Consider the following 18,504-nt stretch of genomic DNA (forward strand, 5'->3'; position numbering starts at 1 on the left):
AACACCAATTAGCGAAGGTCGTTCGGTCATCCAAATACAGAGGTTTCGACAAAGGTTGTCCCACAAAAAGCATAAGCGAAAGCGACGATGCCGATTGATATTATGTGTGATTGAGGTTCAAGTTGTTTCGATTTTCAGCAAGAAGGAAGGTTAAAGAAGGAATACACTTGTTTGTGCTTCAAACAACAACGGTCAAATGGTCAGATGGGCTAGAATAGTGTATAATTTGCTGGAGAATTGGCCAGTTTATAAATAATTTAATCTAAAATAGGCTCTTTATTTGCCCGGGGTTCTGTAATAGAAACAGTACTGAAACTCGGAAGTGACTTTGTAAGACATTGGTTTAGTTTGCTTATGTTGGACTACGAAAGTGATAAAGTTTCTGGATGGAAAATAGTTAGTCTGGGTTAGGGTAGGGGTTTTTGGTGCCTAGTCTAGAATAGCGTTACAAAATCAAGGTTATCATGGTCTAGTATAGGGCAAGGGTTTCAGTGTCCAGCGGCACACTCCTAGCCAAAGATCTAGAGAGTACCTACCATAGTTTTGATGTCTGCTTTCTCCACGCCTGTCACCGGTTGCATGTCTTAGCTTCGAATTCTGACTGAGTCATTTCGTATGCTCTGTTTGTTGTGATTGGCCAAATACGATTCCTTTGGGCTTGGTTAAACGAATAAAATGAAAAACTAAAAAGCTAAATTAAAAATCAGTTTATGAATTTCGATCAACACTGCTGTAGGTAATCTTGAAAGGTCTTTTTTTTTTTCATTTTTGCTTATAACACCCCCCCCCCCCCTTCCCTCCGGATATATGCCCCTTCCGTTTATAAGCCCATCCAGGTTGTCTTAACCCAGGGCTCAGAAGCGGCAGTTTACGATCTGTCTACTAGATCGCATTGGCTTGGTATATATTAACAGAAGTTCTTTTTATGTGTGTACGATTCGGTCTGCCATGCACAAATTGAAGATCAATAATTTTCTCAAGCCAAAAACGCGACTCTTTAAAAAGATTTAAAAAACCTCCGCGTTGACAACGCACTGAAACCTATCTTGAGGACTTCCACCCACGGCCACTCCGCTTAATTATATCTTTCTTTCGGGATCAGTCAAAGGGATGGGAAAATAAACTTTTCCAAAAAGTCTGATTTCGCTGTTCAAATGGAGTGACGACGTTTACAAGGGTCTTTTAAAATCTCCACGATGGAGAGCGTTTTTCGGGAAAATTTTCCGTTTCTGTAAAGAGAGTGAGTGAGTCATCGTTTTCAATCTTTCAAGTGTGAATGTTAGGTCAACAAATATTCCAAAATTAAAGGTCTTCATTTTCCAAGGCGCGCGGTCCGGCTTGACCTTCGACGGCAACCCAGCAAAAAACTATCGTGTGAGTACACACAACATTTCATAACGGATGAATTCTTCTGCCATTTTTTTTTTTTTGAAATCTTTACATTTAGAATTTAACTGACCCTTCAAAGAAACTTATACTGGGGAAAAATCTATCCTGCGGATATGTTGGAGGAACAATACTTACACTTAATTTTAACAGTACAGCCAGAGCTAAATCATTTTATAGGAGAAATTTTATTCAAATGGAAAGAAACTTGTAAATTGAATTACTTATAAAGTATGTCGGCTGATTGGAAATGGAAAGGGTTAAACCGAAGTATAGTTATACATGTAAGCTACGGTTTAATTTAAACGGTTTCGTTTCTCATCTGATTAGATATAATGTAGAACAGAAGTAAAATGTAACTTAGCTTACGTTTATTTCCCTCCTTTTTCGATCGCATGATACCATCGTTAATCAGTATTTTTTTTACTGCTGACATCAGTCACCATATTAAAAGTAAGTGTAGTTTTCCCAAAAGTCAAAGAATTACATACAATTTCCGTCGTAAACTGAAAGAGACTTTTTCATGTGTAGAATCGTGTAGCAGGAATATAATAATATGAGAGTCAGAGGTTGGTCTATACTAGGGCTATAATTTTAAAAAATTACTTGAGTAAATTACTTGGAAAACGTTGTAAACTAGTTACTGTGCGTTTCCAGGCCCATAGATATGGTGTCCCTTTGGAATCATAGCGCAGCGTGCGCACTGTCTGAACGAGAGTTTCACCCTGACAAGATAGTCTTTTGGTTGCATGATGGTCTTTGTAAAACCTGCTGCTGAGGTGCTTCATATCTAGAAGCATAAATTGCTGAAAAAGATATCACGGCATACATTAATATCACTATTTGTAAGCATAATAGAGGTATATAACAACTCGGTAAAAACTATCAAGTTATCAATCGAGACACCTTTTTACAAACTCATAGTACGCTCCAATCCTATATCTGATTGATGTTGATGGTTGACCCTCCCCCTCCCCCTCCCGTTTCATGTCACCAGTCCCAGACTCTTTCGTTATAGCGGCTATTATGAGACACTGTGATTTACCAGCCAAAACAGAAAGAAAGATCAATTTTGTAACCAGCCTACTGAATGTATCGGCCTACATGTTAATGGCTCCTTGCAGGCTTCGTAACAATTCTGTTCCTCCAGCTCCAACTCTGAGTTCGTCTTCGTATTCCCTGATACTTCAGGGTCTTGGAGAACTTTGTAAACTGATTCCTGTGCCTTTCCAGTCCCATAGATATGGGGTCCTTCTGGAATATTTAGCGCGGCGTATGTACTGTCTAAATGAGAGTTTCCCTCTAATGAGCCGGTCTTTAGGTTGCGTGATGGTCTTTGTAAAACCTGCTGCTGAGGAACATTGTATCTAGAAGCATAAATTGCTGAAAAGGATATCACAGCATAAATTAATATCACTATTTGTAACAGTAAGCATATTAGAGGTATATAATAACTCTGTAAAAACCACCGAGTGACTAATTAAAAGACCATTTTACAGAGTGATAGTTCACTCCAGTCCTCACTTACCTGCAGAGAGCCTTACTGATGTTGATGCTTGATCCCCCCCCCCCCCTTACCCTCGTTTCATGTCGTTAGTCGTAGTCTCCTTTATAATAGCGGCTATTAGAGTTACGCACGAACAGCGACCTCAAGAGAGACTGAGCCACGCCCAAAGTATGATATTGGGTAAACGCCAGTCACAAGGGAGAACTTAACGGTGCCTTACATAACGTATAAGCTTAGTTCTTGATATTATGAAACTCTATCTGATTTTCCAGCCAAAAAAAGAAAGGAAAAAGAAGTAACCGATATAGCTGATTTGTAACCAGCCTATTGAATGTATCGGCCTACATTTTAATGGCCCCTTGCAGGCTTCGTAACCATTTTGTTCCTCCAACTCCAACTCTGAGTTCGTCTTCGTATTCCTTGACATTGCACATGTATTCTAGTAAAACAAATTCAATGCAATGACAAAAGTGTCATAAAACAGTTTAGAAAATAATGCAATCAATCAAGTTAATTACTGACCCATCAAGAATGGTAAGCCCGCTTTTTGATGAGGATGAAAATTAAAAGCACCTCAGAAGGTTGGAAACTGTAAAACAACTGTTATACATCCCAATCTTTTTCCTAGACTCTTTGCTCCCAGTAGGAGGAAGAAGTCTGCTACTAGGGATCCAACGAGATAATAACGTGTCCCCGGATGATGCACATCCACATCAGAAAAACTGAACTTGGTTACCTAATTAGTTACCTGAATTCGTTACATAAGTCCATCACGATCTTGGCAACAAAAATTTTAATTTTAAACGTGTAGATGGTGCTAGAATTTGAAACAGTAAGTCGAACTTAAACTCACTTATTTACCTGGTTGGTTTGATCAGAGGTACTTGTATGAGTGTTCTTTCTGTGAGTAATAAATAATCGTGTCAATCAAGCCTAAAGTCAAAACACAGCTGCACGTAAGTCAAAAACCAAATGCCTATGACTCTGACATGGAGCGAAATATTGTAGCAATCATTTTTTTGGCATTGTAAGAAATCTAAACTTAGTTTTCAACAATGTTAACAATCCACGGACTCGTCTTGTTTATGTCCTATTAAAAATTGTCGCTGAGAAGGCGCTGGATTTAGTGTAAGCCACAAAAGTGTACAGTTTCCCTTTGCAGCAAATCTCGTTCAGGTATGGGAAACTTCTTTAAGATAAATACACAGTCGTCCCACAAACATAACGGAAGTTATATCTTAAAAAATTCTTGTTCTCGTGTTATTCATGGACAGTCAGCCGCGTTCACACAAGGCCCTAAACTTTTATCAAATGGTTACCTTGATCTACGACGTCGACAGACAAAAACTACAGCAACTAGTAACAACACAAATGCCGCGGAAACAGTCACTCCCGCTATGATTCCTGGCTGAGAGGACGAGCTGGCTTCATCATACCTCTGTTTTCCTCCTAAGCTGGCCTGAGAACATGAAACAGAGTAAAAGCCCTACAAAAACTAGTATGAAGAGACCACTATAAAGACAACATTATTGAAGAGCGGCTCTAAACTATATAGCCCCACACAAATACACATAGGCGTACGGGCACCTTCGGACTTGGGGGGAGGAGCGGTGACCTTATTACCCGAAAAAAATTACCCAATGTCCGAAAGAGTGTTGTTTAAACGCACTCAAATCGCAGTAAAAACAAAAACGTTCATAATTCCGGCTTACGTCTAATGAAACTGTTATCATTCCAAAAATAGTTACTTTGAAACCTCGCATACTCTATTTACCTTGATCGACAGACTAGTAAAATCAGAAATTTATAAAAGAAACAGTTAATTCTTCCTGGTAGGAAAAGTTCGAGAAAATTTTAAAAAGGCTCTTTGTGGAGCGACCCTGGAGCCATTCAAAACGGCTCTTTTCAGAGCCACCATAAAAACAAAGTCGTGGACCTCTTTTACTTCAATTGTTTTGTCATTGTTTTGCTGATGGAAATAATACCCATATCGTGGATTTCCATGATAATATATAAAGCTTTTCCAAAACAGAATATAACTGCAACGAACGAGATATTACGTTGAACACGAGAAGAGGTAATCCATATCTACAAGGAACCATGTATTAGTTCATTATAAAGACTTCCTGATAACGACGTTTATGACGATTTTTCGAAGAATTCCGACCACTTTCCGAAGATTTCTGAAGATAACCGAAGATTGCCGAGGACTTTCGAGGAAGATTCGAAAATGTTTCGATCACACAACAACAAATTTAAGTTTAAGAGTCAAACTTGATACCAGTGAAGTCATCGATATCTTCACTAGTGACGATATGGAAAATACCCCACCCGGGTCCCGGATGTGGTTTCGTATGAATTTTACGAGTGGCGTATTTTCCAGCGAAACACCCGTGTCTACATAATAAAACGATTTAACATTTGTTATATCAATGCATGAATGCCGACCAGAGAGCGGTGAGGTCAAGTGACTTGCAAAAAACTGAATAGTCTTTTTTTAATTTCCATTTTATGAAATACCGATCGCCAGGATTATCAGATTGTGTTCGTATGACTTTGATTTATGTAACATGAAGTGGCTATGGGCGCCATTGCATGTACCACTTATCATCGCCGATGGAATGTTAGATCAGCACCGGTTATACCCCCTACCCCCCCCCCCCCCCCTCCTTCTAATCCTCGCAAGAACTCTAATAGGCTATACAATAAACAGTTCGCTAGTATAACTACCCATTTATACTTTCCCACGTGAGAAGAGGTATCTTGAACCGTGAACGTAAAGTCAATGTAACTAAACAATTGTGAACGAACCCGATCAGGGCTCAAACCCTGACCACGTGATCGGCACTAATGTTTGGGGCATCTTGCTTTCTTAACTTGTAACAATGTCGGGGTAATGCTGCACTTACCGTGGACAGGGACGTTACTGCTACAGATGAAGTAGTAGGATTTATCGATGAGGAAAAGATGGTCTTAGTTGATGTAACTACAGGACCTGCCAATGGAACGAGATAATTTTAATACGCTAGATCAACCTGTCATTCAACTGTATGTATTAAATCACAGGATACATACATTTAAAGCTTCCTTCTAGTTTGAATAGCAGACAGCCTTCCACGATACTGGTCCGCGGCTTGCACGTGATGCCCAGATTGATGACCTTTCCTCGGAAAATCGGATCAATTGGCTTATGGACCTGTTTCGGTAGAAAAAATTATTAAGTATATTTTGGATCAGAAGATCGCATCGAGGAGTGTTATTTTCCCTAATCTCTTTGAAACCATGTTGCCTATTAATTAATGTTATTCTCTACCGATGAAAATTGCTCTACAAAATAGTTTTTGCTTCCAAATAATTAACGAGCTGCTAAAACAGCAAGAAAGTAATGAATCGATGCGACCGAGGAAGATTAAGAAGGATTGCAAAAGACAAACACGCAAAAATAAGCCAATATTTTTCAAGATGCACGATCGTGAAGTAGCTAGCTCCTTTAGCACTTCTTCAAGTTGAGCTGCAGTAGCTACTAACTACTTATTAGCCGAGAGTGAGGTCTTTACGGGAGAATCCCAGACCGAGACCTTGCCGTATCGACCGAGCGAAAACGAGTTTATAACAGTAAAAGTCTTACAGCGCAACAAGAACTAGCACAGTTCTCACCTCTATAAAGTATGCATTCCGTTTAGTACGCCGTTGGAGAAGAAACATTTTGGTATGAAGACCAAGAGGAATCCTGTCATCAAGACATCCGATGTACCACGAAGAACTGGAGTTTATTGTGCAGTTGCTCAAACGATTTTTGAGCTTTGTTTTCCTCCCCTTAGAAGTGTTAAGCGTGCGTAATCGGTGTTTCCTTTTTTCGCCACCAAACAAGGTCGCATTCAACTCACAGCCTAATAATGGCATGGAAGAGAGACAACGTTTCAAGTTGTACTGTAATTTTACAAAATAATAATTATGCCGAGAGCCACGCCTATTTATAAACCCAGCGCACAAGAGACTGTAATGAAATTGTTATCACCCGCGCTTGTTGGATAGAGTGGTTTTCAATTGAGTGTCCTTAAACAAAAACCAGACCATACTTACCAATTAGACTACTCATCCAATCACAAACCGCAGTAAAACCAAAACCAAAGTCATTGCCTGATTAATTTCGACCCCAAATTGAAAACCGCTGAAAGCCAACTCGGCGCTCCGCACCTCGTTGGCTATCTATCATCTCATATCCAACGCACGCTCGTGGAATGATTGTTAATTATAATATATAACCGTAGTTGATAACCCAAAATAGCTATAGAGCCAAACCTGTCGGATGACCACCATTTATAATTAATGAAACTATACACAAGTCAAGTAAAATTATCGAAATGTTAGTTGTCTAAGTATAAACAACTTATAATAATTAAAGACGATACAGAAAATAAGGGTTTGATGTCGCATATCGAGTCTTAGTCCTTCTCAAATAATTTATAGGCATGGTATCCAGTTCTTCTGCGGATAATGTTCATTTGAGCGTTACGGAGATGTATAAAAGGGAGGATAAAAATGGGTATCCGCCCCTAGCCTAAGCTGTCTACGTAAACAAAATCCGTGTCACAAGATTAATTGGCCATTTCTGGACCAGTTATATTTCTAGACAAACAAACTGTTTTAAATTATCATCGGGAAAACTGACGACCAAGACAAATGATAGACTGAACTATTTTCAGGAATTTCCGTAAAATATTATTTTGCAAAGAGGCCAAGAAATCCCAGAACATGGACAAATCCTGCAAAATCTTCACTCAGACATGTTATTTTCTTACCGAGAGAGTTATATTGTTCAAGCAGATCATTGATTAACCACATCTCGTAACGCACACCACCCGTACAGCCCTATTATACATAATAGGGACTTTAATCAAATCGCTACGGCTGGCGCTGATACGGCTGCCGGAAGTAAATTTCCCCTAAAATGAGACACTGCGCATGTACGTCGGTTGCATCCAGCCGTAGCGTGAAATCTGACTACGTGAGTCGGGATGTTTTGCTGTAGTGGCTGCTACGTCGGGTTTATTTCGCTCCTCTGGCCCTTTTCAACGGACATCCGGCATTTTAAGAATTCCATTGGATACTATATCCTTTAAAGTCAATTTAAGTCAAAGATTTTGTCAAGGTTGCCTCTCATAAGCTTGTCAACCCGTATCCTGAATTTACGATAAGTTTTGGCGAAGGTGTTGGAATGGCGAAGTGAGTCAAGTGAAATATTCATGTTCAGCGCGAGGTTGTTTTTCTTCCGTTAAGTTTGCTTTGAGGGTTTAGTGAAGATGTTTTATATCTGGATAACTATACGATGCTATTTTGCTTCTTTGAGTATTGATATATTTGTGTTCTTCACTCGATATTCTTTGAGATATTTGTCTCTGAAATAATATATTTCATCCATCAAATTGTTATGGTACAAAGTGTATGGCATTCGCTTTCGCGCAGAAATAATCTGTTCGTCCTAGGAAGGCGAATAACGGCCATCGTCCATTGAGCGAAGCCATTTGGCTGTGAGAAACTAAATAAAAGAGATTTTAAACTCCTTAGCCGATGTTTCTTTCATCTTTGAATTTCGCTTTACTAGCTAAACTTAAAATTTGGCAGACCACCGAGACGTACACTCCCCAGACTTTTTCAGTCATGGCACCCGTAGTAGCACCAGCCGTAGTGATTTGCTTAAACTACCTAATTGCTATTCTACGCTTCCGTAAGCAAAAGTTTTTGACTCCAGTGTGGGGTAGGTCTGTTATCAATGACATACTTAATGAAAAGCATATTCGCCAGAGCCTGTAATTATTTGGATCATTATCCTCCTCGGTTTTAAACACAATTAAGGTTTGTTCTGAAATATTTCAGAAGTAGATTGGACGACTTTAAGCAAACAGTGCAGTCCGCATCAAGCTTTTAATCAAGAAAAATTTGTGTAAAACCCGAATTTATTCAAAACTTTACTCCCTAGCCAGTCATGTGAAAATCTGATCAATATGATCATAAAGAACCCCGGAGTACACTTGCAGTAACTATGAGCTCAATGAGTCATCAAACTGACAATTTGGAACACGCACGCTCGCATGCATTTAAGTAGAAAAATCACTTCTAATATTCGAAATCTTTCGCCAAGTCTTAATCGTAAAGAAGCTTGAGATCTCGATTTTGAAAAGTTCGAAACCGTTATCGAGTCTTCCTACCGCGCGTTTCCATTTCAACTTCCGGGTCAAGAAATACCAAAGAAAATATAAGCGGCTCGATACTTATCGGTGATTAATTCAACGATGTCTAAATGAAGAACCGACAAGACCTAGGAGGCATCTGAAAACTATCCAGCGAAAAAACAGAAACCTTTAATTCCTCTGTGACTGAATTTCAGTATTACGTTTGCTGAAGCAAAACTTTCATTATCATCGTTATTACATGACCATCAGATGATGAATATATTCCATATACCATCATGATAAAAAATGAAAAACAAAATACTCACCGAGGTGTTTTCGCACCTCTTGATTTTTCAGGCATCTCCATTTGTTCTTGAAATAAGTTACTGTAGAGTATTTTTTGGAACATGTACAGGAGCACAAGCAACGATCGTCATTTTCTGTTTCATCTGTGGTATAGGATGTGTTGCAGTAATTTCTACATCCAGTACTTTCTTGGTAACAAACTGAATGAGGCATGTGAAACGAATCCACGCCATCTGTCCAGTTTTTTCCTTCTAGAGTCCTGATAATTTCGATAGATTCTTGGAAAGTAGTGTCGATGTAAAATAAAATTATTATCAAGACCTTCGTCTGTGATATCTTCATGATACCTCACCAGCGCACAAGCATATATTTTAAAATACAAGAGCCTTCCGACCTGAATAGTTCCGAATAATCCAGAACTAGTGAAGCTGTAGCGAGCAGAAAAGTCAGCTTCCAGATGTTGCTCCGGCTTGTTCGTACAAGTTTACAGGATGAATCTTGACACGTCTTGCCTCCCAGTCGAAAGTAAGCGACAATTCTGGGTTCGAAACAGCACTGTCATTGTTCCCTTCTGCAATACGCTTTGTCCCTGATGAATAATTTCTACTTTAGATCCATTTTCGAAACTGGAAATTTACTTCCTAAGGTTCGTAACAAGGCAAGACTAAAATTTTTTTTTACCAATAATGATTATACCTGGTTGAACTTTGTTTCAGTCGGTAATTCTTTTCTTTAAAATCCCTCAGTGTGCAATACAGCATGGAGAATTTTTTTGCTTTGATTCAGTTTAGCTAGATGAAGCTCGTCGTGCGCGATGTAAAGAACAATAGATCAGTCAAAACCCGCAAGTATGAAAGCAATCACTGTTTGTTTCACAATTCTTCGAAATGACTCAGTCCTGGTCACTTACATATTTCAATTGCAATAATAGCATTCTATACTATATAGATTTGTTAGAAAGAGTTGAATTCTCTAATTTCTCTATGAAACGTCTACTTCAAGCTCGGATACGATTGCATGGCGAAGATTCCCGAAAAACACCCGACCTCATTCTCAAGATCTCTCTTTTCTAGGTGCAGCCGCCAAAAGTGAGACTCTGGGAACCAGGTTGCTTCTGCCATAGTCAATACGCCATTTCCGAGTTCCCTTTTGCCTCTGTTTCATAACGAGTCTAAGTACGAAAATGACTTTGATTTGCATAAAAAATGAACCTGTAGGTGGAACCCATTTTCTTATGAATGGTTTCTCGGAAATGGCCTATTACATGCAGTTTCCATGATTATCCAAATATTTGAGACCATGGTAAAGCTCGGATATACAAATTATCACACGAAGATTACCGAGGAAATTCGGAACACCAATTAGCGAAGGTCATGCCAGGGCTTCCATGATAGAAACTGAAACTCGGAAGTGACTTTGTAAGACATTGGTTTACGGATTGCTTATGTTGGACTAGGAAAATGATAAAGTTTCTGGATGGGAAATAGCTACTCTGGGTTAGGGTAGGGGTTTTTGGTGCCTAGTCTAGAATAGCGTTACAAAATCAAGGTGATCATGGTCTAGGGTTACAGTGTCCCAGCGGCACACCCCTTCCCAAAGATCTAGAGAATACCTCCTGTGGTTTTGATCAGTGTCTGCTTTCTCCACGCCTGCCACCGGTTGGATGTCTTAGCTTCGAATTCTGACTGGGTCAGTTCGTTAGCTCTTTGTTGTGATTGGCCAAATACGATTCCTTTGGGTTTGGTTAAACGACTAAAATGAAAAACTAAAAATCTAAATTAAAAATTGGTTTATGTATTTCGATCAACACTGCCGTAGGTAATCTTGAAAGGGTTTTTTATTTTTGCTTATACCCCACCCCGGATATATGCCCCTTCCGTTTATAAGCCCATCCAAAAACCCCTTACGAAGTTGTCTAAACCCAGGGCTATAAGCCGCAGTTTACGGTCTGTCTACTAGATCGCATTGGATTGGATTTTATTAATAGAAGTTATTTTTATGTGTGTACCATTCGGTCTGCCGTGAACAAATTGAAGATCAATAATTTTCTCACGCCAAAAACGCGACTCTTGAAAACGATTTAAAACGCCCCCGCGTTGACAACGCACTGAAACCTATCTTGAGGACTTCCACCCACTTCGCTTAATTATATCTTTCTTTCGGGATCAGTCAAAGGGATGGGAAAATAAACTTTTCTTAAAAGTCTGATTTCGCTGTTTAAATGGAGTGACGACGCTTTCAAGTGTCTTTGAAAATCTCCACGTTGGAAAGCGTTTTCCGGGAAAATTTTCCGTTTCTGTGAAAAGAGTGAGTGAGTCATCGTTTTCAATCTTTCAAGTGTGAATGCTAGGTCAACAAATATTCCAAAATTAAAGGTTTTCATTTTCTAAGGCACGTGATCCGGCGTAACTTTTGGCTGCAACCCAGCAAAAACGGAGCACACAAAACATTTCATTACGGATATTTTATTTCTGTCATTTGGTTTTTGAAATCGCTATATTTAGAATAAAATTGACTCTTCAAAGAAAATTATACTAGGGAAAATTCAATTCCTTTTGCCGATATTCAGAAGAAAAAATACTTGCACGTAATTGCAACAGTACAGCCGGAGCTAAATCATCTTACATCCAGAGACATTTTAGTCCAATGGAACGAAACTCGTGAATTTGATTACTAATAAAGTACCTCGGCTGACTGAGAATAAGTACAGTCTCATTAAAACGGTTTCGTTTTTCATATAAGAACAGAAATAAAATGTAACCTAGCTTACGTTTGTTTCTCTTCTTCGCATGATACCATAGTTAATCAGTTTTTCTTTTCTTTTTTTTCTTTTTTTTTTTTTTTTTGCACAGCTGACATAAGTCACGATATTAAAAGTACAAGTGAATTTTCAAGTTCACAAAAAGACCACGAATTAACATTACAGTCGTAAACTGAAAGAGTCTTTTAGCATTGTGTAGCAGGAATGTAATGATTTGAGAGTTTTAAACGCGCCTAAAACACAATAGATTTTCCCTCTTGTATTGCATGATACCACTGTTCATTTAATTTTCTACTGAAATAATGATCGCTACTATTATAACTGATTGAATCTCCCTTAAAAATAATAACTCCCTTTCCTTAAACTAAACGAAACTTTGTCCTGCAAAGGAATACTTAGAGGTGAAAATTTATCTTATTATCTTAATGCAATGATATCCTTGCATGGACAATTGCCTTAGATGCCTTGGGCAAAAATTTAGCCTACTCACTCAGTATGGTTAGACCAACTGCAGGTTAATTTTTTCACTATTCATTATTTTAATTCAAATAAATTAAGGATGAGAACACGAAGTTTCAGTTTTTCATCAAATAAATTTGTAAGATTCTCCCTCTGAGTTGCAAAAGGTTATTTAAGGTAGCCTACACTGCATATTAAAATAAGAAGTCTAAATTTCAATTCGGAAAATTTTGAAAAAGAGAAACAGCATCAGTCGAAAGTAATACTCAATAGATTTTGTTTGAATGGTCACGCTAAAGAAGGTAGAAACACATTAATTGACTTTAGAATTAATCATAAGAATGAGTGAGGTTTAGGACAATTTGCAGGTTTTATGAAGTTGATCTTTTTCAGTATGATGTGTTTGGAGGGAATTAATATTAGTTTTTCTACAAATATGGTACCAACGCTAGAGAAATTATATGTTTAGCGTCATGTTTGAGTCAAATACGAACATCTTTTATCGATTGTTTGATCAAGGGCGACCCTGTTCTTTCGAACTAATTGAAAACATCATGCAAGTGGTGATCGAAGTCGTCAGTAATAAGTACACTGGACAAGCTTGCTAAAAACAATTCAAACCCACAGTCAACACCAGTTAATTATGACAAAATCAGTTGACGCCGTCAAACTGTCCGCTTACTTAGAGGTGTCGGTTGTACATGCAATTCCAAAAAAGGCCTTACAGTTCAATTTTTCATAATAGAAAAGTACATTATTATTTACATCAAAATTAATTACACTTCTTTCATATTCCGTTTGAATAAACAATGAAAACAATGACCTTGCTAGCCATGCCGTGAGGTCTGTGTAAATGATAACAAAAAAATGGTTGAGCATATTTCATTTTAACTGATTGTCATTCATGCTGGTCTAGAAGTGTTATGAGACCATTCCGAAGCGTTTTGTACTCAATGGACTGCTATAAAAAACAAAAAATTCGCATGCCTTTATGTCTGCCAAGTATGATGTCATTGACAGAAATTAATATATTATCAATTATCTTAATCAAAGGATCACATAGACAACTCGTTGAATTATGGTTCTATTACGTTATCTTCAGTAAAAATCTAAATGGAGGCATTTCATTGTTTTTTTGTAGAGCTACGGTATACGTTGTTTTATTGACTTCACTTTCAGTCTGTACGGCTTCGATTGTTTGCTGCTTATCTATGCGATAAAAACTCGGATCTTGTATTGAAATATTCTGTTAGTGCTTTTCTAAGCATGAGCTGAAATGTGTACTTATCGGTCAGGAAGTGTGGTCACAAAACAAGGAAGTGTCGTGCGAAGGGAAAACTTTGCATCGATATGATCTAAATTATCTATAATACAAACAATCGAGAAAGCTTTCTTTGTCAGAAATCCGGCCGTTCTAATGAATGGAAAGATAATCTCCACTCAATTGACTTTCAAAACAACAGTCTTAGCAGATAAATTGACTTTTGAAAAATCAGTTATAGCAAAGAGTAAATTGTGGACTTATTTTGTGAAAACTGTACATGGCTTTGTGTACAAGAGTATGTCTAAGTCAGTTTTAACGCGCGTTTTTGTCGTTTTCTCCTCTCGAGAGTCCGGATATTTCGCTCTGTGGTTCGAGAAAAGTATTTACATAAGAACTGTCAAAACAGCAATTTATTTTCAATTACGACTTCATTAGACTTCAATTCCGGCCACGCGGAAATTACAAAGGCATTCTTTTTGTTCTTAGAGGGATAAAAAACGTCTGCCTTAGAATTGAGCATCTCACAGCTTCACTTGTCCACAAAGAAGGAACTCACTTCTACACAAATAGGAGCAAGAACAGACCTCTAATCTCAAACATTCAAGATGAACTCCAAAGTTATCCTCGTTTTTGCTCTCTTAATCTTCGCTGTTTCTTTTGTGCCAGAAAGTGAGGCTTTCACGGCTGGAGGCGGCGGTAACATTCCAAGAAAGCGAGAGTATGAAGTAAGTTCTTTAAGTTAATTGTTTCATCTTGCGGTCCTTGGTTATTTTAATGTCTGATTATCACGAGATTGCGTATTTTATGCTTTACTGTCGACTAAATTCGTTTCACATCAACTAAACGAGAACTCTTAAAGTACGTGTATGAAAAAATTGTTCACCCCTAGAAATAAAAACCTTTGAATTCAAATAAATAAGAAATCAAATAAATTTTTAACTTAGCTCGAAGAATAATCAAAGCAATTTTTGTTCAACTTTCAGTGATAACTCAAACCTTCATGAAGAGTGTTTAGTTCTGTAGTTTTGTAATAGTTTTTAATAGTTTTTTTTACCACGGTTAAAACTCTAAAACTCTATTGACAAATTTTCATCCTCCGTTGCGTGAGACAAATTTTGTAAATCGATAGGTTTGCCGTTTTCACGAGATCATCATTTCTTAAACTTAAGTTGAGTCGCTTTTACAAAATTAGTAATTTTGATTTTATAAATTTGTTTTTAAGTCTGAGAAAATAAATCGTTTCGACGATATTGAATTAAAAGCAGTCGCAGATGATTAATATTTTGTTTGGGAGGTTCACTGGAGTCCCTTCGAAGAGATGACCTGTTTTCGTTAGGTTTTGAGGGGAAGGTGAATTTATTTTTAGAACATTATTAGTCGCATCATAATTTTTTGAAAGCTAAATCCTTTCAACGATATGACCAGCAAATTTACCGTGAAATTCCCACAGAGAAAGAATAAAATTGATCGTTTTATCTCCTTTTTTTTCTTGTAAACACGTTTTAACACTGTTCAGCAATAAAGCAATGCAATTTGTTGATAACAATCACTGAACATATCACTTCAAATGAATATTAAAAACCTGCGTTCTCTGTTTAGAGCAAAAGGTTACTTTCCCATTTTCAGTTGTTGTTGTTGTTTTTTTTACTTGACCAGTGTTTATCGTTAAGCTGTACAAATTATCGTTGTCAAAATCTTTAAGTTCTGATTCGCCATGAACTATAACTAGGCCGCGCCATTGAACGGAATCTAGCCTGGACAGCGAAGAGTGTAAAAGATCTTGAATTAAATACGTATGCACAATTCATTATCCAAAATCAAATTTAGGCCTTTTTTAAACATCAGTTGAATGAAGGAGCGATGTCTCGATGAACAAAATTCTCTTCCTATCGAAGGGAATAAAATAGCTTGGGGTAGAGATCAGAGACACTAATAAAACAGGAAAGGAGCAACGAAGGTTGTTATTAAATAAGGTTGAGTCCAATTACAAATGGCGCACTTGAAAAATTTAAGCGACATATTTAAAAATTTAACATCTGCTTAAAAGTTCTTTTACATCAAGAAAAATTACCTAGAACTTTCTCTTTTGGTTAAATTTAACTCATTAGTTTCATTCAGGTTGTGTAATTAAAAATAGGTGAGAAGTGCATGTATGTACACTGTTTGTTCGCGCGCCCAAACAAGCATATCACTGCGCATTTGCCAACTGACTGACAGCTGCTCAAATATATACCTCATGTAACGCCTCACAAAATATCTTTTCTATTTCAGCACCAACTGGCCGGGAGGGCTCTCTGTGCGGCAGCCAGGAGTCACTGCAAACGGGAATTTCTTGACGACAGTGAATGAACCAATCCCATCACATGGAACTGATCTGATTCCTTACAAGCAGCGACAAAATTCTCTAGCTCTGGAGTCGGCCTGTCATTCGTTATTGAAAAATCGTTAAGTAATGTAACAAATGCTATTGTAAATGATCGAGAAAATGTTTAATCGCAATTGTGAAATAATACAGGCACCGACGAGGCCAGAATAAACCTATTTTTGAGCGCATTTTGCTTGTATTTTCTTCCGCTCTGGTGTATTTTTCTTCGTTCCCGTTCTCGATCGAGAGTTGTTCATTTCTCAAACCGCAAAAATGGTTGAATAAAAGGCTTGTAAATATTTCTTCAAAAACCATGGGTCTCTCAAAATTTTCGTCGAATTTCAGGGGTTTTGTAGTCTCGTTCTTTTACCGTTTATATGCTTCTAACAGTCTCTCTTTTTCTCACAAAGCTGTCTCAAAGTCCTGATTTTTTGAAAAACTAATAAGAAAGTCGCAAAGTCTCGATTCGTTTGTTTGTTTTATAACTAACGTCTGAACATCTTTCTGAATAGAATCTGAATGTCTAGCACTCTCATTAAAAACACTTTGAAGTCTCTGTCTCGCAATTTGAAAATTCAAATTTTTCTCGGGTTCACAAAAGCTAGTCTCGCTTTCTCGCATAGTCTCTCATTTACCATCCCCTGATAAACACAACCGAAATATGAATCACCCACTTTTTAAATTTTATAATTCCATTGTTAAGAAGTTTCTCTACAACTACATTCAGATTACGATTTTAACGATTGACATAATTTCATCCCACATATAATGAATTTTCCTTACTTCAAATGTGCATTGAGATCTTTTTGAGGTATTTTATGGCTTTTGTATTGGTATGTTCATCAAAACAGTTTAAATTCAAATTCGCGACTTTTAACGACTTTTAAATCTGATTTTCACCAAATCCTTTCACAAACACAATTTCCTCAAAACATGAAATCTTGTCTCCCACCTCCAGCGTCACCAACGCGGAAAAAGGCCCCCAAAAAACACCTTTTGAACCATTTTAAACCCCAGGGGTTATTTAAGACTCCTAAGGAGGTTGCGGGCTAAATTCCGGGTACTCTTCACAACAACTAAGTGAAAGAAAATCTAAAAAACTGCACATACGAAAAACAGGGCGAGGAAAACTAAGCTGTAATATGTAAAAGGCATCGAACGACATTTTGTGTCGGGGGGACATCCTGTCTTCCAACATTGTAGGTACCCGAGAGGGCAGAGGGGTGTCAAAGAGTTGAAGAAGAGGTATATCGTAAATGGTGTCCACATCTGACCGGGGTAGAGTACATATACCTCAAAATAGCTGACGTTCATGGATTTTCACCATATAGGTTTGGCAGGATGCGGGATAGGAGTGAAAATGGAGGTGGGATTCGGGATGACAGAAATTTTATTGGCCGGATGCGGGATAAAAATACTTCAACGGGAGCGGGATTTGCTCATTTTAATAGGCAGGATGCGGGATAGTTTTAAAATGGATGGCGGGTTGCAGGAAAACAGAAAGCCTCACGTTACAGACGTCACGCGGAGAACTGCAAGTCTGACTGAGCGGGTTCGGGATAAACTTTCTGACCGGGTCGGGATAGCGGGATTGAGGCAAAAATAGCGGAAGGATGCGGGATTTAAAAAGTCTATGTTAGACCCTCTTCATAGTTTAACGCTGTCGACGTGGTGAGGGGAAGGTTTGCCTTAATTAATGGGCCAGTTTGTATTCAAGTGTTTCTTTGTATTTCAGTACCATAAATAAGTGTACTGCCCATTTTGAGCAAAATCACAAAGAAAGTCACCACCCCAGGAAAAAAAACTGATGTCAGTGTAGGTTAACGGTATTTTCTCACCTGATGGTCGATCCTACCAGCGAAACAAAAAAGGCGGGAGATAAAATTAGCGCAAACGCAAAGGGGTACAGTGTGGGTAAAGGAGAAATTCATTTAGGGTTTGGCATTTAATAGGGATTATGTGCATAGCATAGAGTCGAACCTTCACTAACGACCACCCCTCTACAACGACCACTTGCTTTGATCCCAGCAGACAGTCAATATGCTCACTCTTATTTTAAGCTCTCTACAACAGTCACCTCTCCACAACTCATTAACTGTACGTGCTATCAAGTTCAAGCATATTCAAGACGTCACCAATATGTTATTTGTGGTATGGGCACGTTAATTTCTTTTCACCATTGTGCAACCGTGTGAACGAAATATGAATTTCAACTAACGTATTTCAATGTCCAAAAAGGTCAACAAAATGAGCAAGGTTTAACTGTAAATTTAAATAACAAAA

At 38.0% G+C, this 18,504-nt stretch overlaps 1 protein-coding gene and 1 long non-coding RNA gene across 4 annotated transcripts in view; one reads left to right on the plus strand and one right to left on the minus strand.

The window, feature by feature from the left end:
• LOC145503022 (uncharacterized) overlaps positions 1-9,937 on the minus strand; it is a 33,020-nt gene extending 23,083 nt beyond the window's left edge. The window contains exons 1-9 of one of the 3 annotated variants that reach the window (XM_081482446.1): positions 9,393-9,937; positions 6,551-6,783; positions 5,969-6,089; positions 5,803-5,888; positions 4,213-4,352; positions 3,755-3,794; positions 3,239-3,332; positions 2,491-2,769; positions 1,466-2,192 (exon numbers count right to left, since the gene is read on the minus strand). In XM_081482446.1, coding sequence (XP_081338572.1) covers positions 2,107-2,192; positions 2,491-2,769; positions 3,239-3,332; positions 3,755-3,794; positions 4,213-4,352; positions 5,803-5,888; positions 5,969-6,089; positions 6,551-6,783; positions 9,393-9,714 — 1,401 coding nt within the window. In that variant the 5' untranslated portion in view covers positions 9,715-9,937 and the 3' untranslated portion in view covers positions 1,466-2,106. Of the gene's footprint in view, positions 1-1,465; positions 2,193-2,431; positions 2,770-3,238; positions 3,333-3,754; positions 3,795-4,212; positions 4,353-5,802; positions 5,889-5,968; positions 6,090-6,550; positions 6,784-9,392 lie in introns of those variants that run through there. The other 2 variants (XM_081482447.1, XM_081482448.1) reach the window with 2 other exon arrangements.
• Positions 9,938-13,908: 3,971 nt separating this feature from the next.
• Positions 13,909-18,381, plus strand: LOC145503027 (uncharacterized). The gene is made up of 2 exons (XR_014051413.1): positions 13,909-14,581; positions 16,128-18,381. It is a non-coding gene; the product is annotated as an uncharacterized LOC145503027 (long non-coding RNA).
• Positions 18,382-18,504: the final 123 nt, after the last annotated feature.

This window comes from Orbicella franksi, chromosome 11 (assembly GCF_964199315.1).
Source record: "Orbicella franksi chromosome 11, jaOrbFran1.1, whole genome shotgun sequence".
Lineage (NCBI taxonomy): Eukaryota > Metazoa > Cnidaria > Anthozoa > Scleractinia > Merulinidae > Orbicella > Orbicella franksi.